Here is a 22,312-nt window from a genome sequence, read left to right as displayed (position 1 = left end):
ATTCTAGGTAGGTATAGAGTACTGCTAGGATCTGGAATAGTAGCCTTCTACAGACCTTTATCAAGCCTGTAAGTATAGGGTTCTCCTAGAGCCTTCTATGAATAGATCTCTGAGAGGGCTCTAGCTATATCCCTAATAGTAACTTCTTATTAGAAGTAATGGCACTTGAAACTCGGAAACTGGGTTGCCGGTGTAGCACCCTAGTCGGGGGTAATACACAGCTGTTACATAAGGTCTGGGAGGTACCCAGGTAACTTGAGGAGAAGAAGGGAAGAGAACTCGATTGACAGATTCTGGGCTGATCCTGGGTACTCGAAAAGTTCAATGTTTTAATGGCTCTCATAAAGCGTGTCACCGTGGAATCGTGGCTGTTGGCTTTCCAACACTTCTTTCCAGACCTCGAACTGTGGTTGGTCGAAGGCTTGATTGAAGGTAGTATCAAGGATATCGCTAAGGTTAGCGGTCCAGAAAATATATCTGAGTCAATAGAGGATTCGAGTTAATAGAAAATCTGAGTCAATAATGAATTACATTAACGTTATATATAATCTAACAGTGCTGCTCCTACTTATTAGCTGCTATCTCATTTATCAAATCATAGAATCTTGATACCACAGTACGTATGGTATTGTACAGTACAGACCGGTATTGATATTGGAAGCTTCAGAGGGCACTCAGGTACGGATACTACTGTACCCAACTTGGACGCGGCCGGCCGAAGCGAGCTGGCCAGCCGCTGAATTCGTCAAGGGTAATCTCAGGGAAGCTCTTCCGGGAAAATCACCTGAACCTGCCCTGAGGTTGTCGGCACTATCACCGGCTCAGGCCAGCGTATCTACGGCGCGCCCTCCCGGACACTCGACTCCGCAGCATTGAGACCCCTGTGGATCTTGTGGATCTCACGATCCCATCTCGCCAGTTGTTGGCCCTGCACTGCAACCCCCGGTCCGGCATCACAAAGCAGCCGCAATGGCAAGCTCAGCCGCCCCGTCGCCGGATACCATTTCCGTCAGCGAGTTTCACCACTACCTTGAAAGATATCCTGCCTGTATTGCGGCCATTTCTAGCGCTAGAGGAGGTAAGCAAATCGCCTGGAGCTTCCGTACCCAGCACCGGCCGCTGATACTCCACCATCACAGCTAGACTGGGCCAGAGAACACTGGCTGCCCTGGATGAATATCGGTATGGGGCGGCTCTCGACACCTTTGGTTCCGGGACCCCGGACGTGGCCATGGGCCTTGATGATGTTAAACAGCTTGTCGAGTGGAAACTGTACGTCGCCTCTGCTCTTTCACACTCTGCACTTCATACCCTTATGCCGACCCGTCTGCTGCCAAGGCTGCCGGGTCCGAGACGCACAACGGAAGACCCTGCATTGATTGATTCGCGCTTATGCTTTAAGCGCTTTCGTATCGATCCCATTGATATCGCTAACATTCTCTGGTCCTATCCATCAGTCGGCATGGGAAGTTTAGGCCCACCTTGATGAAACTGGTATCGTCGAACGAACCACATTGTATCAAGGACATCATTCAGGAAGCCGTCAAGCACTACCAGGAGAAGTCTGACGTATCCGGCGCGCTCAACATTCTCATCAAACTCAAAGGGATTGGGCCGGCTACCGCATCTTTGCTGCTGGCTGTCCATGATCCAGAGCATGTTATATTTTTCGCCGATGAAGCCTTCTACTGGCTGTGCTGCGACGGATCAAAGGCACCCATCAAGTACAACCAGAAGGAGTACACTGAACTGAATGCGCGTGCCCAAGCGCTGGCCAAGCGGCTTGGTGTGAAAGCGGTCGACATCGAGCGTGTGGCATTCGTCCTGATGACACAACCGAGAGATGCGAAGACCATCTCGGCAGGTGTGACCAAATTGCCAACCGGATCCCCTGCCGCGACCACGGGCAAGAAGCCGCCGGCAAAGAGGAAGACTCCGGGTGAGGATCCCGGTGCTGAAACGCATGTACGACGTTCGAAACGAGCCAAACAAGCTTAGGCAGGCCAGTTCCGAACCGGGACACGCAACACTTGGTACGACGGAATTTCGGAAAGGGCCACGACGCGTCGACGGTTCTACATGGATGTCCAACAAGGGTCGGTTCGTACCTACGTGTATGGTCCTTGGCGGCTCTTCCTCAGCCCTGCACAGAATGTTGCAGGCGAAACGGTTAGCAAGATACCCGACAACTTCCCGCTTGCCGCAACAAAATCCCCTATTGGATGACCGCCACGAATATTCTCCGTGCGTTTGCTCGGCCGGCCTGGCGGCCCGTGGCTGCGGACCTGATGGCCCCTGTCGAGATCACCGCTTGCCAAGCACATCCACTTACACAGGGCACACTGGTCAAGACAACTGCAATGATTTCAGGTTTTGGCACATACTCAACCATGAAGAAGCTTGCATGTGATGGCTTCTCCCATCGTTTCCACGCGAGATGGAGCGGTAGATATCTCTCGCGTATCTCCAGCAAGCAGTTTTCCATCCTTCTTCCTCTCTCCCTTTGCTTACCGGTGGGATCCCCGGCAATACTGCAAGCTATTAACCTTTGCTCTTCTCTTTCCTACTTGCTATGCCATGTTGTGCCATTTATTCTCATCATGGCCATCGCTCTTGGGCCTCTTCCGATATTGTCAAGCATGCTAGACCGCAGATTCAGCTCCAAAAGGGGTGAAGCCCAGGTGTCGGCCGGCTCTGGGCCCATTCATCTCACAGCTAGGTTCACTGCTCTCAAGGAGAGCCTGGCATCTGGCAAGGAATCCGCCATCACCTTGTCGTGGCAACGGCTTCTAGAACGTCTTCGCGAGGAGAACACGCTGGTTTCGTCTTTAGGGTCCAGAGCCATTCCTACCATCAACTTTACCGACATCACGAAGCCCCAGCACTCTGAGGGTTTCTTGAGAGATCTCCGGCAAAGAGGTGTTGGAATCATCCGTAACGTGGTCTCGAGGGACACGGCTCTGGCCTGGGAGCGCGAGACAAAGGAGTATCTAGCACAGAATCCGCCCCCAAGACCTTCCCCACTACAACAGCCTCAATCACCAGACGTGTATTGGAGTCCCTCCCAGGTCAAGGCTCGAGCTCACCCCAACGTTCTGGCGGCGCAAAAGTTTTTGATGAGCATATGGAAATCCAAGGACCCGAGCTCCAGGGTTACCTCATGCTTTCCGGTTTCGTACGCGGATCGGATGATGGTGCGTAAGGCGGGTGGGCTCCAGGGCCGCCCATACGCACATGTCGATGGCGGGAGCGTCGAGCGGTGGGAGCCCGACGGATACGGCCGGGCGGGGACCTACAAGGACATATTTGAGGGACGTTGGGAGGATTACGACCCCTGGGAGGTAAGCAACTCCTTCTCCCATGTAGGGTGGGTGTTTGACTCAACTCTCGCATCAGAGCAGCACCCGACTGGGCGTGACGAGTGATCTCTACCACAAAGCTAGCGCCTGTTCCATCTTCCGTATGTTTCAGGGCTGGCTAGCCCTGAAACCCATCGCTTCCGGGCCAAGCCCAGTCCAAGTCTGCCCGCTCCCGCGTCTCGCCACGGCGTACTTCCTCCTAAGGCCCTTCTTCTCGCCACCAAACCCATTGTCGCCAACCGCACCCACCTCGCAAGATGCAGAGGAGTGGACCTTCAACCGCCCCCAGAACAGCCTCCTCCACGGCGCGCTCCCCAGCTACGCGCAAGAAATCAATCCCGCCCTTCACCCGCATCTCGAGCTTCACCGCAGCTTGGTGTCCGTCCCGGACCTCGAACCGGGCGATTACCTCGTCTGGCACCCAGACCTGATCCACTCCATCCCCAATTCCTCCCCAGACGAAGGCAGCACCGACGACGATGGGGACGGTTCCGGCTCAATGGCGTACATGTACCTCCCTGCATGCCCGCTCACGCAGACCAACGCGCTGTACCTCGCCCGTCAGCGCAAGGCATTCCTCCTGGGTTGCCCACCGCCCGACTTTGGGGGTGGCCGGGGGGAGAGTGAGCACGTGGGCCGGCCAGGGGTTCAGGACGTGAACGACGCCGGCGGTGACGACGGGCTGCGGGCGATGGGTTTGTTGCCGTGGGACGAGGAGGAGGCTGATTCGGATGCCGAGAGGGAGGTGCTTGCCATGGCGAATGGGATATTGTTTCCAGATTTGTACGATATGTTGTAGGATCTCTAACTAGTTCGGTGTGTATGATGATGGAAAGAGGGGAACCAGCGTTATTCTTTGCATATAGACCGGGAGGATGGATCCGAGCATAGACAAAAGGACGCTGGGCGGATAGACTCGCGACATACGCACGCTTCTGTACCAGTCGAAGATAGCGCGTAATTAGATTCTTAGATACATCCATGTTTTCCTGATGGAAGCATCCCATTGCAGGTGCAAACAGCTGGCCACGCAAACCAGACGTCCAAGAAACCTCGCCTCGACGATCAATCTAGCCCGTAGTATGTATGTTCGCATTGCACATGGGGCTCGAGACAGAACAAATATATAAAAAAAATTTAAAAATAAAGTAAAGTAAAATAAAATAAAATAAAATGAAATAAAATGAAATAAAATAAATAAAGGGTAAAAAAGGGAAAGGATTAGGAAAACTCCGGGTACAAGTCAAATATAAAGAAAACAAAGCTAAAAGGCCGAAAAGAACGTTAAAGAGAAAGAACGAAAGAAGTACAAGAACAATCGTCAAGCAAATAGGAATCAACGAGAGTGTAGATAGGAAGACAAGGAATTTAAAGATGTCACAACAGAAGCTATAAGAAAGGAAGATCAAGGAGAGATATAAGGAGTGATAAAAAATCGGATAAGGACGGAGGAGAAAAGAGAAGTATAATTATGAACAAACGCTGTAATACCTACCTGACTTTGAGCAGAGTATTTTGACCTGTTTTCTTTTTCCAATAACAAGGCAAACCCAACGTTGGATTGTGATTACCAACTTAATATACAGACTCAGTCCTCCTCCTATCCTTCCCCAGCATCCGCGACCACCTCCGCCCCCCATGCCCAAACTCTTAAGTGATCGGTTGCCGGCCGTAACTAGGGCTTGTTTATTGCCCGCGCATCTTTCAGTCAGCCAGTTCAGGGCGACCAGATGTTCAACGAAGGCGACCTCCGCCGCCTCGGCGTATCGCCCTCATTTTCTTCCACCGACGAAGCAGTCCCCAGCGCATCGAGACCGTCCCAAAGGCGATTATCCTAGATATCCTTCTTGGAGGATCCGTCCTGCTGGGTGCGCCCGTACTTTTCGGCCAGGGCGTCGTACTCCTTGTGGAGGCCCGCGGCCTGCTTCTTGAGGGTGGCAATGTCTTGGTCGCGGAGCTCGACCTCGCGCTTGAGGCGCGATATCTCGCCCGGGTCGCCGGCCATGGCCAGCTTCTCGGCCTGCTTGGTGTTCTTGTCGGTGCCTTCGTACTGCTTGAGCTTCTCCTCCAGCCGCAGCACCTCGAGGATCATGATGTAGGTCCGGTTGAGGATCAGCGAGAGAAAGAGGGTGAAGCCGCAGAGGTACATGTTGCGCTGCGAATAGAATTTGCGGGCTTGCACCTCGAGGCGCTCGTGGCCCATGATGGCGGGCCTGCTCCACAATATTAGTGCTTGTTCTGTCTTATTCTTTCTCCTCCTTCTCTATCTTCGCGCATCCTTGAAACGTGGGGTATGGATGAGGGCGGCAAGACGTACGCAGAGGCGCCGGTGTTCTCGGTAGCGGCTGCCAGCTCGACCTGGACTCGATAAACGCGATTGACGCTATCGATAAAGAGGATCAAGATAAAGACAAAGGTGATCTTCAGCCAATATTGGATCTTGGCCACGATCGGATTCTCGGAGATGAAACTGGAAGAGCAGACAGTCGGTCAGATGGGCATAGTTACCGGGCTGGAGAAAAGTTGGGAATAGCGTACGTGAACACCTTTCTGCGCATCGCAAAGGGCAATGGCATGATCAAGAGCATGAAAAGGGCCATTTCTGCCACGAGGAGCAGAAACACCTGGGAGCATGGTCAATCTGGGTCCCCTAGCTTGGAGACCAGCTGCAGCCTCGCAGTTCGACAGGGAGCACATAGGGAGGAGTGCATACCAAGGTGTAGTAGAGCGTCATCTTAGCTGTCGGTCAAAATCCGCTTTGTTGATTTTTGTGGTGTTGTCGTTCTCTTGTTGCGAAACAAGGGTAAAAGGGACAGCTATCGGGAAGCAAGGGCTAAAGAGAAGCTCAGCGCGAGCCGGGGGTAGGTGTGACGTGGGCTGTGGAACAAGGCCAAGGCGGGCAGCTGCCTTGCGAGTGACCGGCAAGTCGACAACGTCATTGCTGTGGCTGATTGCTAGTGAGTGTGGCGGGTAGAGTGTGGTATGTGCGTTTCTTCCCGTGCATCAGAGCCCTAACCCTCTCACTCCTCTCCGGAACAAGCAAGCCTCATCGTACAGAGGTTGGGCAGTCTATACCTAATCTTGCACAGAGTGCATTTGGAACCTGTCTTAGGTAGTTGTCTTGTGTTACAATATTCCATTGCTTTCAGAGAAAGACAACTTTTTTCAGGTCAGGATTTCCAGTTTCAATCACTACCTGCACTCGTGAAAAGGCTCTCTCTCAGCCCTGGGCTTCCCTCCACTCACCTTAGCTTACAAAGATCACATGAAAATGTATATGCAAAAAAAGTGAGGCTGAGCGAGCTTCGGGGCTGAAGATGCCAGACGGCCGGAACATGGTCCGGACACCGAATCGCCGCGTCGTCGTTGGCCGAGTACACAGCCTAGTTTCCAACTAAGAAATCGCCTCTACCGACTGCGCCGCCCTACTCCGCCTCGGCGCATCATAGCGCTTTGGGCAGGGAGACGGCCTTATGTTTTGATCGGTGGAAAGCGACTGTGTATGAAGAAGGAGCTTGCTATGGCTGGTTAAGATGGCCAAAGGTGTCGAGGGCTTGCATTTGTGCATGGCTGAAACGTGCCACAGACAGGAGGGATACGGCGTGAACGGCTGACCTGTGACTTGGACCGGCTATCGAGCAGAATGTCACGGTCCCCTCTTTGTCATCTAGTTAGGCTGTACAGTGGACATTCGTTGTTCATTTCCCCCCCAGCTCCACGGATATATGCTTAGGCCCCCGAGATCTTTCACTTCTGATGCGAATACTTGTGTGATGAGGCTCATGAGAACAGTCCCACCAAAGTTTCATGGTTCTCATATTCTGAGCACCGCGTGCGATATACTTCTTGTCAGTTTCAAGATTGCCCAGAAGTGGTATATTTCAGTGGGCAATCTTCACAACAATCAAGAAGGCGATCAGAGAGTTGAGCTTCGGCCTCACTGGAGGTCCTTCTTTCCCGCCCCGTTCTTTCCCAGCCTGCTAGCTAGGTACTTACCACACTTCTCCGCCCACTCGGGTCCAGTCACTGGCCGCCTCCTTCTGACCATCCTCGAGAAACCGGGCAGAGACTTCGAGCCCAATAAGAGCAGAACACCCCTACCCGTCAGACGAGTTGACGCCATGCGACTAGTGTCCCTTGTCGCCGCCGTCTCCATGGTGGGAAGCCTAGTCATGGCAACACCCATCTCTTGTTCAGATGTACGCTCATTTCACCTCGCCTTTCCCCCAACTCCCTCCGAACCCCACACATTCTGTCCGACCGAGCTGACAGCCAAGCTCCAGGCAAAGCGAGACCTCATCCTCAAGGGCGAGCTGCCGCCGGAAGCCTGCTGCTCCTATGGCCGGTGCCAGGGCGACGTGGTCGTTGCCATGCTCTGAGCGTCACAACTGAGACAAAAGGGGACGGTGATGGTTTGACCGACCACGCATTGACGCGAACGACTCTCCTTCTCTTGTAATCTTTTTCGGTCGGCAAGTGGATTTCCATGGCTCCCGTCGAGGTCAAGGCGGTGACAATGAGCAATCAACAAACTGGGCGGGCGGCGTTAGGGAAACGGCGTGTTAGCAGGGCTCTGCAAGGGCATTGTATGGGATAAGTATGTTGGCTTGGAAGGTGTTTTGAGTCGGCTCATGTAGGGCATTCCGTTTTCGACTTTCGGCCGGCTGTTGATTCAGAAAATCTGACGTCTCGAGTTGTCTTTGTCCCACGAACAACGCTGCTAGATTCGGCGACAAGGCGCTGGCTAGAGTCTATTGGACTTGCGAGGGATTGTACGATCAGTTGAATGCTAACTCCGATTAGGAAGAAGCGAGAATCGGTGTCTATCCGTGATGTTGGCACACCCGATGCTATATCACTGTTTGTCACATGAAAACGTGGGGTAGAAGCCCCCCCGCCGCGATCGGCCTATACTCGACGTCCGAAAGCGAGACTTCGACCGCCGCAGCGGTGATTGGCGCGCATACTGTGGTAAAGCGCCGTCCGGGATTCGGTCATGCCGCTGCCGAGTCGGCGGAGCCTCCCCACGCGGCAAGAAGCTCCAGGCGCAAAAACAATCGGCGAAATTCCTTGCCAGTTATTCGGGCCCCAGATTTGAGGTGGATTGCGGGTAAAATGACACCTGACACGAAAGAGACAGCAGCGAACCTATCAAAACCGCGGCGTTTCGCTCCATCTGGGTCGAGGCCTGCCCTTGGTGGAACAGTCTTACTTCCGTGCCCATCAGAGGTCGTGCTGCACTTGCATCACCGGATGTAAGGTGGATCGCGGCGCAACAGGGACACTCACGAAGCGCTCCCGTCACTGCCAGCAACCGCAGGCTGGGTCGCAAACATGCGTCTGACGATCCCTGCGTGTCCCACGCGGAACCTGCACTTTCTTCTGTAGATTACCTGGTCGGAGAAAAGGAGAAACACTTGTATAAGACGCGACCATCCCCCCGCTACCCCGCCTTCACTGAGTGCTTTCCCAAAACCAACCTTGGATCATCTCGCACTGGAACAGCTGCTTTTGGCCTCGATCCAACCTGTCAAGATGAACGGCACCAACGGCACCAACGGCACAATAAACGCGGCCAAGCCCAACATTGGCGTCTTCACAAACCCAAAGCATGACCTGTGGGTGAGCGAGGCTACGCCGACGCTCGAGAGCGTCAAGAGTGGGGAGGAACTCAGGGAGGGACAGGTTACCGTCGCCATCAGGAGCACAGGCATCTGCGGGTAAATACACACCAATTCCGTTGCCCCGGCATGGCGAATGTTGCAGCTTACAACGGTCTTGCATTGCAGGTCGGATGTCCACTTTTGGAAACACGGCTGCATCGGTCCAATGATTGTCGGTTGCGACCATATCCTGGGCCACGAGTCCGCCGGCGAGGTCATTGCCGTCCACCCGAGCGTAACAAGTCTGAAAGTCGGTGACCGCGTTGCTGTCGAGCCCCAAGTCATCTGCAACGCCTGCGAGCCATGCCTGACAGGCCGGTACAACGGCTGCGAGAAGGTCGACTTCCTGTCGACGCCGCCCGTCCCAGGCCTGCTCCGGCGCTACGTCAACCACCCGGCTGTGTGGTGCCACAAAATTGGAGACATGTCGTACGAGGACGGCGCCATGCTCGAGCCCCTCTCGGTCGCCCTCGCGGGCCTGCACAGGGCCGAGGTGCGGCTGGGCGACCCAGTGCTTGTCTGCGGCGCGGGCCCCATCGGCTTGATTACGATGCTCTGCGCCAAGGCTGCCGGCGCGTGCCCACTGGTTATCACGGATATCGACGAGGGGCGTCTGGCGTTCGCCAAGGAGATCTGCCCGGGGGTCATCACCCACAAGGTTGAGCGCTTGTCGGCCGAGGACTCAGCCAAGGCCATTGTGTCGAGCTTCGGGGGCGTCGAGCCGGCGGTGGCACTTGAGTGCACGGGAGTCGAGAGCAGCATCGCCGCGGCCATCTGGGCGGTCAAGTTCGGCGGCAAGGTGTTCGTCATTGGCGTGGGCAAGAACGAGATCCAAATCCCCTTCATGCGCGCCAGCGTCCGCGAGGTCGACCTGCAGTTCCAGTACCGGTACTGCAACACATGGCCGCGGGCTATCCGGCTGATCCAGAACGGCGTCATCGACCTGTCCCGGCTGGTCACGCATCGGTTCGGGCTTGAGGACGCAATTAAGGCTTTCGAGACGGCGTCAGACCCCAAGACTGGCGCCATCAAGGTGCAGATTCAGAGCTTGGATTGAGGCTTCCGTTTTGGTTTCTCCTTGTTTGCATTTCGGAATCTGGCGCATAGAGATGAGCGTGTGTGATGATGACCTGCATTTAAATCTATCTCGCCCGCATTATTAGAAGAGATGGAGCACATATTCTGTTCGGCCATGGTGGTTCTCAGCTCGAGTTAATTCCCTGTGTTGGTGAACCAGGTTTCAATTCATCTAGGAGATGGTCGCTGTCTCTGCGGACTTGAAGATTTCAAATTCAGCATATTGTATGATACTGAGTACATGCAGTCTGACTGGGCCGATGGCCAACGCGAAGTGCGGTATGAAAGGAAAGCCGTTGAATTGGTCAAAGTGAGAGCCGTGATAATGATGGGAATCAAGGATGAAAGCGACGGTTCAGCAGGAAAAGGGCAGCTTGGATCCGTCCGAGCTTCCAGTTTGCGCCAGTCCTCAATCAAAGCTTCTGATTGGCTGCTTTCTTGCCGAGAACTGGGGCAGTGGGCCAGCGCCTTTCGAGATCTTCCGAGCTTTCCAATTTTTCTCGATCTCCGGCTCCGTCCTGATTCAATTGCGCGATAACCGTCGTTCCCTTCGCCGAAACCGAGCTCCCACACGGCCGCCATCCGCGATTGCTCCTCGGCCGCACCCCGTCCTCCTTTCTCCGCTCCGCCTGCCGAAAATCTCAACTGCGACCGCGAAGATCAGCCCGGCAAATCCTCTCTTGTTCACTCTCCCTCGCCAACACCGGCTCTAGAAATGTCGTTCGCTCTGGTAATGAGGCGGTCGGGCCTCTCGATGGGCCGCCGCATGGTCCGCTTCGAGTCGACCAGCACCACAACAAAAGCGGCCGAGGCTACCAAGCAGGCCGCTTCGCAGGCCTCGTCGACCGCCTCCGAGGCCACCTCCAAGGCGGCCCAGGGCCTTTCGCGGGTCACGTCGGCCGCCGGCCCTGTCATTGCCGGCGCTGCCAAGGGTGTGTCAGGTGCTCTGAGTCGCGTGGGCGGCCGGACAGGACGTCTGGTTGCGTTCGTTGAGCGTAAGGACACAACCCCTTCATCTGGTGCCGTCGTCCACTGCCTGCGTCCGATGGGTCCTGCGTGCTGTGACGACGACGCAACGCGCAGGATAGACGTGACGACGGGATGTTTCGTGGCTCCAATCGCTGACCATTGCGTTCTTGGTTCTCTGCAGGTCAATCCCCCCTCGTCGTCTACTACTCCAAGGTCGCCCTCGAGATGGCCAAGCTGGTCGTCAAGGGCCAAAACATGACCCCGCCGTAAGTTTCAGCCCTCCCGTCGCATCCGAAGAGCTGCCTACAAGGCGGTGTTTGTTTGTTGTCACTGCTGCTCTTAGAACACCTGCTGACGTTCTGTTTCGTGTCTCGGCTTCACAGTTCCGTTTCCACGTTCCAAGCCTACTTTCAAAACCTCTGGAAGCAGCTGCAGAATCCCGGCGCCTTCCTCTCGAGCCTCGTGCGGTCCGCCAATCCTCAACAGCTTCGGAACATGTCAAGGACACAAGTGGCCGCTGGCGGTGTGTTGCTTGCCGAGTGCTTGGGCTTCTTCACCGTCGGCGAGATGATTGGCAGGTTCAAGTTGGTCGGCTACCACGGCGACGTGCACGCCGCTCATCACTGAGCCTGATTCGTTTCCGAGGGATGTAAGAGGTTGCTGGATCAGGGGACGATAACTCCCGCAGGCCGTCAAGCCCAGCCACCGCTCTTCCTTCGGTGTGGCCTGGCAAGCCCGGGAGGCTTGGGAGAGGCACGCGGAAGAGAAGGTAATTCTGTGTTTTCCGCGGGAATAGATTTGGTGGCGCATTGGAGGACTGCCGCTCATACTAGATTCGCCGATGTCTTCGGTACTATTGCACCTCGCTCCGCCACACGAGAGAGATGTCTGGCGGCGCGCTGGGCTGACTGAGCATTCAACTGAGGCTCCTGATGGGATAGGGTTTCATGCTTCTCTTGTCTGGGTTCAAGGGTGCCAGCAAGGGGAGGCGACTACAAAAAGATCAAAGGTACCTCTACCCCTTCATTGCCTCCCGTGTATATTGTCTCTCTTGTCGATGGCAGCCGAGGAAGTTTGTGTCTTTTCATTTGTCATGCTGTACCACTAAACTCTATTGCATGAAGCCAATCAAAGCATATTACCCGCCAATCACGGCGGCCATCACGTGTGGTGCCGGTTTCTTGAGTTGAGACATATATATACATATTCTACCCATCGCATCGTCCTGGTAGCACACCTCTCGATCATGCCTGCTCAGCCTTTACCGGGTGGGCTTTTGTCGCACTCTGCATTCGGGAAACAATTACCACTAGCCAACCAAGCGGAGGAAGAGGCGGCCTCGAATATCTGAGGGCAGTTGTGGTCGCTTCAAGTCCCTTCATGCAAAAGGAACACAGAGCAAGTGATAATTCCCGGGTCATGGGCACGCCGAGCTGTGTAAGTGCGGTGTTCCAAAGCACAATACCACAGCGAAACGGCTAGAAGATTGGCTGAGCAAAGTGGGAGTCTGTGGTCGAAACCTCTACAGTGTGGTGGGATGTGATATTGGGCGGGCCCCGTTACATTCCCTACCGCCACGGCCCCTTTCCCTTGTTTGTCCATGCCCCCTTTCCGTGTTCTGGTGGGCACGGTAGCGTGACTTTCAAGACTTATTTGCACCCCTTTTAACCCCCATCTCTTCTCTCTTCTCACAACTCATATCCTAAGCGTCGCATTCTCGCTGGAGATGCATCTGCAGTTGGACCGGCGCTGCAGATATCACTTTACCCTTTTAGGGATCTATCACAGAGAACTCGCTGCTGCTGGCCCAAGAGGGTTGCAGCCGTCTGCTGCTTTATGCGCGTGCCCTCGACCGGAACAAGACTTGGGGGTTTTGCGTGTTGTTTCCCCGGTGATACCCTCCAGGGCAGATGCTGGTTTGCTCCATGTATCGGCGATGCTACCGTGCAGGCCAAGGTCGCCTCGCTTTCTGTACCGCATCGAGTCCAACGGCTTGAGCACAGAAAAGGAACTCGGTGAATGTTGGGCGGCGATGGCTCTGTAGAATGCATTAGTGTCCACTGTTTCTCCAAGCCGGTGCAGTTGAGCTACCTTACCGTCAACTCCTTTGGACGGCGGCTGTGGCTTGGCCGACTGGTTCTGTCATTTGTTACCTGCATATCAGCTGCCCCGGCTTCCCCCTCCATGCCAATATTTTCACAGGCCTTCAAGCTCTCCAGGTGGGTGGGACGCGATCAGCTAACACTAGGGATGAAACTTGGCACACCATGTACTTGAGCCGGCGGGTATCAAGCACTAGGAGGGAGATTCTGCCGGGATATACATTCTTGGTCTGTTGGGGGTCAATGTGCTATGCTGTGGTTGCAAAGGCCAGAGGACGGTGCGGAGAGACTTCCCGCCCAAACTTGAAGACCCAAGTCTCGAAGTGACCATGCTCCGTATTGAGGCACTAACACTAACACTGGGCCACGTCCAGACGCAGTCGTGGTGATGCCGCCCATCCATAAGACGCGTGAGAACTTGGCCTATATACAATTACAAAATCGCGAGGTGGCGTTGGGAAACCAAAAGCGACACACCAGAGTGACACAAAGTTTCAGCAGCTCTGCCGCTCACCGGAAGGAGTAACTGAGCGGATCAGCCATCCGGATGCAAGCCAGGCAAACACACCACAAATGCCCACCTCCCCTCCCTCGAGGTACCCTACACGAACCGCCAGCCACCTGACAACTGGATGCCAACGAAATCCTGGCCAAACAGAGACCACGACAGGCTCGGCGTCACGTGTAGGCGATTTGGTAATGCGGCGAGGGCAGTGAAGCCCGAGTAGTCGCAGATGGGATGGGGTTGGCGTGTTCAGGCTTGATCTGCGCTGGGCTGGTCGCCAAGTCCACCCTGGCCCCCAAAATAGGCCACTTTCAGCCGACGGTAGCAGGCCGGGATGCCAGGCCAACGTGCATGCCGGTGGCGGCCGACTGCGGCAGGTCCCTGATGACCCATGATGAAGCTCGATAACACGCGGACACTCCCGTTGACACCACGCGCGGAGACTGGACACCGCTCTCTTCATGTTGCGGTTGATTTGGATAGCTTCCCGATTGAAGTTGCAGTGTGCCGGCATCGAATTGGCGACGATGGGGCGGCCTTCGCTATTGATTTCCCGACCGGGGTGGTAGCTGGCAACATCAAGCCCAAAGTCAGAGAGACGAACTGTTTCAGGCCTGACGAACTCGCGCCCTTGGCGTATGGGAGGAAGAGGTCAAGTTGTGGGCCGCATGGTCATCTGCCCTGTAGCCGTCAGGGTGGAAATCGTCAACAGCCCAGCAGACAGTCGAGTTGTGGAAAGGGGAAGTGGAAATGATCAGCCCGGAAACCAACCATGCCTGGCCGCGGCTCGGGCTGCCCTGCACGGAGTTTTCAGTTGCCCCGGCATCGGCAGGCATCTGTGTAATGGTGGTGTTGCAAGAGCGGCTGGAGATCGCTAGGAGGAGCCAGACTCACCGTGGCTTTCTGGCTGTGAAGATATGCCTGTTACCCCCCGTTAGCGAAAAGGGGTCCTGCTCGCAACATTTTGACCTTGGGGAACGGTAGGTTGCGAATCTCCTGCAACTTACAGTGTACAGTATGCATGCACGCTGTTGCTGTAAACCTCGCGCTTGACCTTGCGGGCGAGGTCTTGGACCTCATCTACAGTCCGTCCATGACCTCGGCACAACGGCGCTAGGCTTAGCGGTTGGTAGGTTTGATTCATGCCGAGGTTGAACCATCTGCCGACGTTTTTGGCGTGCGGATCACTCGGCCACCCATTGAGCGGCATCTGGATGACCTCCTCCTTGATGTCGACGAAGCCGGCCTCTGCCAGCCGCTGTTTGGTGAGGTTGCTGTCCAAGCGCATCGGGCGGCCGAAGCTGTCCATGGCATCCTGAACCTCGTTCGCCCACCGCACAATGTGGGCGTTCTGGCGCAGCGAGCCGTCATCGCTACGAGGGCTCCAGTCTATCTCGACCTGCTCGAAGTAGCCGTAGTGTGGCTTGAGGTGTCTTGAAGCGGTCAACGACACATGAAGGGCTAAGGACCAAGACGAGAGACCTCACCTAAATACTTCGGCGTACACTCTGGGCCAGTTACTGATGCTGCCATTGAGGGTGCGCATGTGAATGAGATCCCACGAGCCTGGCTCGAGATCCTGCCACTTATCCTCGATGTCCTTCTGATAGAAGCGCAAATTCGCAGGGATGCTGTGATGTCTGAGCACGGATATCTAGAAAAGGGGGCGGGGGGAGAAACTGAGACTGACAATTCGGGCTGAATATAGTTCAGGTCGACGCCGACATGTGTTCCACGGGGGTATTCACTGCTCGGCATCGTGCGGTCAGAGACGCGGGTCCATTAAGCAGTGGCAGCCTGAAGAGCTCACCCAGCCATGGCAATGTTCCAGATGCCAGTTCCGCAGCCAAGGTCCAAGACTCGCGGGCTCTCTGGGTCGTGGAGGGGTGCGCTGTGCAGAGCATCTCTGCGCGCGACGGAGAAGACTTTGTGGAAAACGTCCAGTCTCTCCAACTCATTCTTCGAAGGAAGCCAGGTTAGCCACCAGCAAGCAAAGAGCTCGAGGGGGATAGGAGCGGAGACTTACCTCGTCGATGGGGAACATATACTTGCCCTTTTTGAATGTGCCATACCACCGGCCGTTCTCGTGGTACACCTCTTGATAAGTGCCCTCTGGGGGTGCTATCTGGCCGCTGCCGAAGACTCGGTCAACCTCGGGTTCGTCTCCTCTCACGTCGGCAGAACCCAACTCACCTGTGGTTCATAAACGCCTGGGAATCCATTGCCATTGTCGGCTCCGAGGAGAGAAGTGCTGCGAAAGGGTGAGCACATGCGTCTCTGGGTTCCCCCTTCGAATCGCCAGGCAAACCGGGCAAAGGCTGGAGAAAGGGCACCCAGAGAAGGCAATTGCTCACCTACGAAGCTGTGGTTGTTATTGTTGTTGACCAAGGCCTGGTTGGTCAACGGCATACGCGTCCGGCGCCAGATATGTATGAGCAAGGTAAGCAGAACGCGTATTTGCGGTTCTCGATCGCACTTTGCAAATGCGGCCGACTTTGATGGGGAGATGCGGGTTTGGCCATGGGCCAACAACGCCCTCGCTCGGTTGTGCCGTTGTGTGGGCCAGACAAAGAAGGGGCCGGGGCGCATTTAAAATCCTCGCTCGTCGTCCCAACGACGCAGCGCAAGGGTCCGTCGAGGCTGCAGGAGGGGCGGCAGGGCAAACCGGCGTGGCCGTAGCGTGGACAAAGGAAATTACACCGGCAGTGGTACCTGGTTAATGTAACGTAGGTATCCCTGGTAAGGTATTTCGTCCTTCTACCGAGTAAGGTAGCCTGATGCACCAGGTGAGGGATCCAAGAGCATGATTGCTGAAATGGCACGATTCGGTGCGCGCTGGTTGGACCACGAGGTGAAGTGTTGCCGTCTTTCAACCATAGGCGCCTATTACCCGCCCAGCTTCAGCAACAAAGGTTAGTTTCCTGGCTGTTGGAGTGAGAAGCAAGGTTCAGGGTTCGGGGGAATTCGACCAGATGAAGTGTGCTGATAGACACTGCGAGCCCCCATGTCCCAGTTTGAGACAGAGGCCTGGTAGAATGCTGCGTAATTGCAAAAGGAGGATGAAAAAGGGACCTGAATGTGCAGCAGTTTTTCAGGTGCAAAAAGGAGGTGCAAAAAGGCCGTGCTGTCTTAAGTTGGGCCGTCCCAATGGCCTGGGTTGGTGCCAGAAATGGCCCCAGCACCACAGGGCTTTTCCGCCCTAGCGCCCGCTTCCCGCTCCCGTACTCAGTCTCTGATGCTGGGCCAGTGCCAAACAAAAACCGGGGCCCTTTGATGGGTCAAACGCAACACAGTCCGCTCACTGACCGCGCCGCGCAGATTTACCAGCCATGCCTCCAGTGACATTGCTACATGGGGTCACCGTTTCAAGGGTTCAAGGCTCATACTACTCAGCGGGTGCTCGAAAAAGCGAGTTTCGCAATTCCCCTCGAGCATCTAAACTGGCCCACAATCTGCTCAAAACGCTGGCTTGCAGCCAACAAACAGCTAATGTCAGCCACACAGTACCGGCTGCTTGGATCCCATCACGCACTGTCGGGGACGCGACAGATTTCGTTTCGCGAGATGTGGAGCGCCAGGTCTATGGGATCAAAGACCGTCCAGCCGGAAAGCACAGTATGAGCACTGCATGTCTCGAACCTTTTACAGGTTCCATGTCGCTGCTTCCATCATTCATCCTTTCCTGCCAGACCGGCCGCAGTTTGAGAAATGTCTCGCTTTGTTGACATCCAAACTCCCTTTGTCTATCGTCTACCTACCTACCTTACATCTCAGTGCCGAGACAATGCTCAAGAATCAACAGAGCTTCGCCGAGCCTAGACCCAGCATACTCGGTACCAGCGCGAGTATCCGATAGAAGATGAGGATAGAGCGTCTTGTATCACAAGCGGGGATGCTCGAAAGCCGCAGTCGCGAATAAGTCAGAGGTCGACTTCACATGCTGTTGTTGCAGTCCATGTCCGGGTTTCACAGTGCCGCGCACTGGCCAGCCATCAATGCTTGGCCGGCTCCAAACTGTCGGGTCAACGTGAGTTGGTGTCGACACCACACTCCTTTCTCCGTTCGACACCCAATCAGAAACGAACGATGACAAAATCCTTTGCGCAGATCAAGGTAATGACTCGTAGTACTGACCGCTGGTCATGCTCTCAACGCTGCGTACCGGGTTCGGTAAGGAGCTACCTTTCACCGCGCTTTGAGTCGGACCCCCGTCCGGGTCTCACGGGAAGTCGCAACTTGAGGCAGCAAACCGAAAACCCGACAGATGCTTCAAAATCGAGTGGGTCCGTCTCACGCATGGTAAGGTAGCCCCTATCTTACTGCGGAACAAAAACAGGAAGCTTCAAGTGCGTTCTTTGTTTTTAGCGCGCCATGTGACCAACTTTCATTGGCACTCGACGTCTCGCCGTGCTGCAACGTGAAAGGCATGGGTCCAGCTCCCAGGGTCTTTTGGCGCATTTCTTCCTCGTAGCATCGGAGCCAACAACAGAGCATCACCGACGAGAGCCACATACCGACGATACTATCATGACGGCCGTAAACTTCAAGCCGGGGTCATAAAAGGACAGTGATAGTGGGATTCTAGATGGCCAGCCAACACTGCTAGGTAGATCACCTTTGTGTCCAGCACGAGGTTGCTCTCGCTGACGCAGAGATTAGAAAGGATGACCTTTCTGACGCCAAGAGCCACATCCCTGGGCAACAACCTCTCTTGATTCGCCGACTGTTCCCGACAATCTGGTACGCCCCGCTTTCGGTCTCGCTGGCGCCAACGACGACGCAACGGGCCCGGGCAACAGGCTCACAGGACACAAGCCACCTTTGCCAGACTCAATCCTGCTCGGGCGAGCCTTCATGCTGTGATAGCTGATTTGGCCATTAACTGTCCCACCCGCCTCCCGAAGAGTCCCTTCTGTCCTTGCCTTCAGTTGACAGATCGAAGAGGCCCCGGTCGTACTCCAGGTAAGAATTCACAACGGCAGCTCTTTCTGAACACGCCATGCCCTGCTTCTGCTCTACCCTTAACGCCTATGTAGGTACAGTTGGTCAGGTTTGACCGCTTTTTCGTGCTAGAGCAACACAATGGGAAGGTTGATGTTGCTGGCTAAGCAGGCGAGGCAGGGATTCATGCAGGACAGCAAGGTGCTCAATCCTTGTCACACCTTTGGCACCTTCCTTCTGTGCTCTGCAACGAACCGCAAGTCGACAAGCGCCTGTTAGCATGACGGAAAGGATGCCAAAGTACTGTGCATGCAGAAATGCGGACCTCTGCAGTCCCAAATCATTCCCCATCACTGCGATGCCCATGAGCACTTCGGAACCTCCTTGACTCGCCCTTGCTTGGAGGTCCCGTCTTCCCCTACGTTTTCCCTTGGTCTCCTCCCCTCCTGTTTGCTGCTCCCGTCCACACCTTACCTGCCCTGGCCATTCACTTCTCAAGTGCCCCATTGTTGTTGGCTTATTCATAAGAGTCACGTGCTTGCAAACTCACTCGCGCCACCGAGCTATACTGATAGGATGAGGTCGGATGGTCGAAATAGATACCAGATGCTTTGATATAAATTGTGCCCGTCATGCCAGAGGCTTTCTGAGCTGTGTTCCTCGCACCAATGAGTGAATTACCCTTCAGGATCTACGTGCCTTGACCGACTGTTCGGTAACGACATGTGTATGTCACCCCACTGATTGTTCTGTGTAACACACACCCTCGGAACAGACACCTCTACGGGCTACCAACCTGCTGGGTCTCCAGCTGCATTGGGGTTTCAACAGCGTTGTCTCGGATGCGGAGTATTCCGAAACGAACTTTGCCCCCTCCCCGAGTTGGTCACAGACTGACCGTTAAACACCAGAGGCTCCTCCCAGGGGATGTGCCAATATGATATATTAGATGGATTCTCGAGGCTCAAGTCCGTCTGCAAGATCCCTTTGTCCCTGGACTCGGACAGGCTGGCCCCAGCCTGGGAATTTGGGGACATGGGAATCTCACCCTGTAAAACGTTGAGGGGAGCAAGGGCAAAACCCTTGTCAATGCCAGTCCGGCAACGTTCTCTTCGTTGTCTACTCGTTGTCCGGTATGGTTGCATTTTCAGGGAGAACACGAGACAGGTTTTAGCAAACCGGTGATATACAACAACAACATCAGTCCTCACGCGCTCGGATGACGGACGCTGGCTGGTTGCGAAGGGAAACTGGGTGAGTAGGCGAGGATGTTGGCCCGGCTTGATGCACGAAACGACACGCGGAAAGGATAAAAGGCAAAGTCCGCATCTCAATTACCCTCAGTTTTCAAGGTTGTCAACGTTGGTACAGAGTAAACTATTCCGTGAGCAATCATACCCAGATTGAAGGTGCTCAACAAAACCCTGTTTCGCCTTCTAGGTAACCTCTGATCTTGGCCGAAAGCTAAACGGAACCTTAAGTCAGTTGGACTTGTACTTGGATACAGGTACCTGTAGGTATGGTGTGTTAGGGCCGTACGGTAAGAGGATGAGGTACTTGAACCCTAGGCCGCATACAACCGAGGTCACTTCATAGTTGAGTGTCTCAGCGGAGGTTAACCTCACTTGAAAAGAGAGCCCAGGGTGACATCTCAGCATGGCAAACAACGGAACCTAGGGTAGAGCATAATCAAATGTTTGGCAGATATGCAAAACAACTTCTGCAGCGATGCAATTGGTCTCCAACGCAGACCGCCGACCCCTATATCGCCCTCTAAAGGATGTCTACATTCTACTCGTGACATGACCAACTTATATGCCCTTATATGCCCAAAAACAGATGCCTCCCACATGCCCATGACCAGCCCATATACCTGAGACGGAACTTGGCCCAACCCGGTAAATATTTTACTCAACCTTGGGACGAGATGATCAAGTGTATTTTACGATTTGGGCGCGTCCTCCTCACGTCCCCACCGAGCTGTCTCATCACCACCCTCCCAAGCCTTCTCGACGTATCCCAGCTGGCGCTTGACCTCCTCAACCGTCGCCTTGTCTCCCGTGTTCTTCCCAATGTTGTCACTATTGGCCGGCGGTTAGCCAAACCGGTTCGCTCACGCAGCCATGATAAGAAGTCTTACCTGATCTTGATTGCCGGCCTTCCCGCGGCCGAGCTCAGTTTGATGACGATGTTCAGAGGTGTCGACTTCCTGCCCGTCTTGGTGTTAACAAAGTCGTTTGTCAGAAAGGTGCCGACGCCAAAAGTCGGTTGGAAGCCGGCGGCTTCCGAAACCTCCTTGTACTCCAGGCAACGATCGATGTTGAGCGAGTCCGAGAAGACAATGACCTTCTTGTCATGGATGCCTTGGCCGTCGTAGAAGTCGCGCATGAGCCGGACGAAACTTCTCGGATCTCCCGAGTCCTGCCGAACGCCGGTGAAGACTTCGGCGTACGTCTTGTTGGGCTTGTGCTTGGATGCCACGAATGGTGCGGTCGAGATGAAAGAGTCAGCAATGCTTGGCTTCCTCGCGGTGGCGACTGGCGCGGGCGCTTCGAGGTACTTGAGAGGCTTGCTGAAGGCCTTCAGGAACTCAGGCGTTCCAAACGTGTCGGTCAAGGCGATGCCGAGCACGCCCTCCCCGAAGCAGCCGACCCAGCGGCACAAAGCTTCCTCGGTCGCCTTCTGGTAGTCGCCAACTATAGCAGCAGTTCCCATGAACCATTCATGGGCAACGGTTCCGACAGGCGGGATGTTGAAGCGCATGGCTAAGTGGATGTTGCTGGTCCCCGAGAGCTTTCCGGAGAAGCCGCGCTTCTGGGCCTCTTTGCTGGCCTTTGTAAGACCTCTAAAAACCAATGCCTGAGTGTGGTAGTCTCGCCTCCGGCGAGTGCCGAACTCCGATAAGACGCAGCCGGCTTCCAGCAGGCGCATACCTTTCTCAAAGGCCAGCTCTTCCTGCCCTCCGTAGGTCCAGTCCGGCTCCATGAACTTGAAGTAAGCCTCGGAAGTCAGGGCAAGGAGCGGGATCTCGTAGAGGATCGTCTCAACCCACGTGCCACTGATCCTGACATCCAAATCCCCAATGTCCGTCTCAGCTCCCGTGTCAATCCCTGTCGGTAGGAAGCTGAGTACCACCTGGTCCCTTGGTCGGAGGCGGAACTCGGATAAGAAGTTCAGGTAGGCCGGCGACAAGTATGGGCAGTGCTCTTCCAGGTAATGCAGCTCCTCTGCAGACAGAGAAATGTTGCCCAGCTTTCTGACCTGGTCCTCGAGCCAGATGAAGGCCTTGCGAGAAAGCTTCTTATCCGGTGTCCGGTTAGTGAACTTGTAAGTCACCGGGACATCTTTGTAATATTTGAAGACAGCGCATTGCATCGTCAACTTGTACAGGTCCGTGTCAAGGAAGGAGATCACGCCCTCGGGATAGGGCGAAGAGCTGTTGAAATCCATGGTTGGAACGATGGTAGCTCTGGTGCTATGATGGCCAGATGGGAAGAGTGAAGCCGAGAGCGGAATGGCGTATCGTGGAATCGAGATATTCTGACCCCCTTGGCAGAAAATTCGGAATTGCCAAGAGAAAAGCGAGTAGAATGACGGGCGGTTGCAGTAGCTCAATCCCCCGTCTCGGCAATACGAATGACCTTCGGGTCCTGTGTTGTGTAGCCCTCAATCCCGCCTAGTGAGAAAACCCTTGAC

General features: G+C 54.9%; 8 protein-coding genes across 8 annotated transcripts; 3 read left to right on the top strand and 5 right to left on the bottom strand.

Moving 5' to 3' along the window:
* The first annotated feature begins 768 nt into the window (after positions 1 to 768).
* Positions 769 to 4,317, top strand: N657DRAFT_609780 (DUF1479-domain-containing protein). Its single transcript, XM_062790303.1, has 6 exons — positions 769 to 1,078; positions 1,140 to 1,272; positions 1,458 to 1,972; positions 2,055 to 2,085; positions 2,639 to 3,341; positions 3,397 to 4,317. Exons 1-6 carry the CDS (start codon positions 970 to 972, stop codon positions 4,156 to 4,158), a joined length of 2,253 nt encoding a protein of 750 aa, XP_062653222.1. The 5' UTR covers positions 769 to 969; the 3' UTR covers positions 4,159 to 4,317.
* Positions 4,318 to 4,946: 629 nt separating this feature from the next.
* N657DRAFT_640081 (B-cell receptor-associated 31-like protein) lies at positions 4,947 to 6,156 on the bottom strand. Its single transcript, XM_062791899.1, has 4 exons — positions 6,073 to 6,156; positions 5,898 to 5,983; positions 5,677 to 5,829; positions 4,947 to 5,572 (listed from the first exon to the last, which is right to left on the bottom strand). The coding sequence occupies exons 1-4, from the start codon at positions 6,091 to 6,093 to the stop codon at positions 5,194 to 5,196; spliced, it is 639 nt and encodes a 212-aa protein (XP_062653221.1). The 5' UTR covers positions 6,094 to 6,156; the 3' UTR covers positions 4,947 to 5,193.
* Positions 6,157 to 8,894: 2,738 nt separating this feature from the next.
* Positions 8,895 to 10,079, top strand: N657DRAFT_677066 (GroES-like protein; the record flags this gene model as incomplete). Its single annotated transcript, XM_062795951.1, has 2 exons — positions 8,895 to 9,079; positions 9,149 to 10,079. 2 exons carry the CDS (start codon positions 8,895 to 8,897, stop codon positions 10,077 to 10,079), a joined length of 1,116 nt encoding a protein of 371 aa, XP_062653220.1.
* A 94-nt stretch (positions 10,080 to 10,173) lies between these two features.
* Positions 10,174 to 10,993, bottom strand: N657DRAFT_75323 (uncharacterized protein). The gene has a single exon (XM_062797530.1). It carries the CDS (start codon positions 10,679 to 10,681, stop codon positions 10,268 to 10,270), a length of 414 nt encoding a protein of 137 aa, XP_062653219.1. The 5' UTR covers positions 10,682 to 10,993; the 3' UTR covers positions 10,174 to 10,267.
* N657DRAFT_630333 (uncharacterized protein) lies at positions 10,815 to 11,695 on the top strand (the record flags this gene model as incomplete). The annotated part of the gene is made up of 3 exons (XM_062790972.1): positions 10,815 to 11,094; positions 11,250 to 11,334; positions 11,452 to 11,695. The coding sequence occupies 3 exons, from the start codon at positions 10,815 to 10,817 to the stop codon at positions 11,693 to 11,695; spliced, it is 609 nt and encodes a 202-aa protein (XP_062653218.1).
* Positions 11,696 to 13,388: 1,693 nt separating this feature from the next.
* Positions 13,389 to 14,309, bottom strand: N657DRAFT_74990 (uncharacterized protein). The gene has a single exon (XM_062797529.1). It carries the CDS (start codon positions 14,187 to 14,189, stop codon positions 13,665 to 13,667), a length of 525 nt encoding a protein of 174 aa, XP_062653217.1. The 5' UTR covers positions 14,190 to 14,309; the 3' UTR covers positions 13,389 to 13,664.
* On the bottom strand, positions 14,284 to 15,903 carry N657DRAFT_652834 (S-adenosyl-L-methionine-dependent methyltransferase; the record flags this gene model as incomplete). Its single annotated transcript, XM_062794338.1, has 7 exons — positions 14,284 to 14,356; positions 14,683 to 15,108; positions 15,163 to 15,306; positions 15,366 to 15,422; positions 15,486 to 15,634; positions 15,702 to 15,807; positions 15,869 to 15,903. The coding sequence occupies 7 exons, from the start codon at positions 15,901 to 15,903 to the stop codon at positions 14,284 to 14,286; spliced, it is 990 nt and encodes a 329-aa protein (XP_062653216.1).
* Positions 15,904 to 20,558: 4,655 nt separating this feature from the next.
* On the bottom strand, positions 20,559 to 22,066 carry N657DRAFT_630331 (nicotinate phosphoribosyltransferase; the record flags this gene model as incomplete). The annotated part of the gene is made up of 2 exons (XM_062790971.1): positions 20,559 to 20,697; positions 20,757 to 22,066. The coding sequence occupies 2 exons, from the start codon at positions 22,064 to 22,066 to the stop codon at positions 20,559 to 20,561; spliced, it is 1,449 nt and encodes a 482-aa protein (XP_062653215.1).
* Positions 22,067 to 22,312: the final 246 nt, after the last annotated feature.

Source organism: Parathielavia appendiculata (genome assembly GCF_033297405.1).
Source record: "Parathielavia appendiculata strain CBS 731.68 unplaced genomic scaffold N657scaffold_1, whole genome shotgun sequence".
NCBI classification, from domain to species: Eukaryota; Fungi; Ascomycota; class Sordariomycetes; order Sordariales; family Chaetomiaceae; genus Parathielavia; species Parathielavia appendiculata.
Note: the sequence above shows the minus strand (reverse complement) of the source record. Positions and strands in the feature narration are given on the sequence as shown.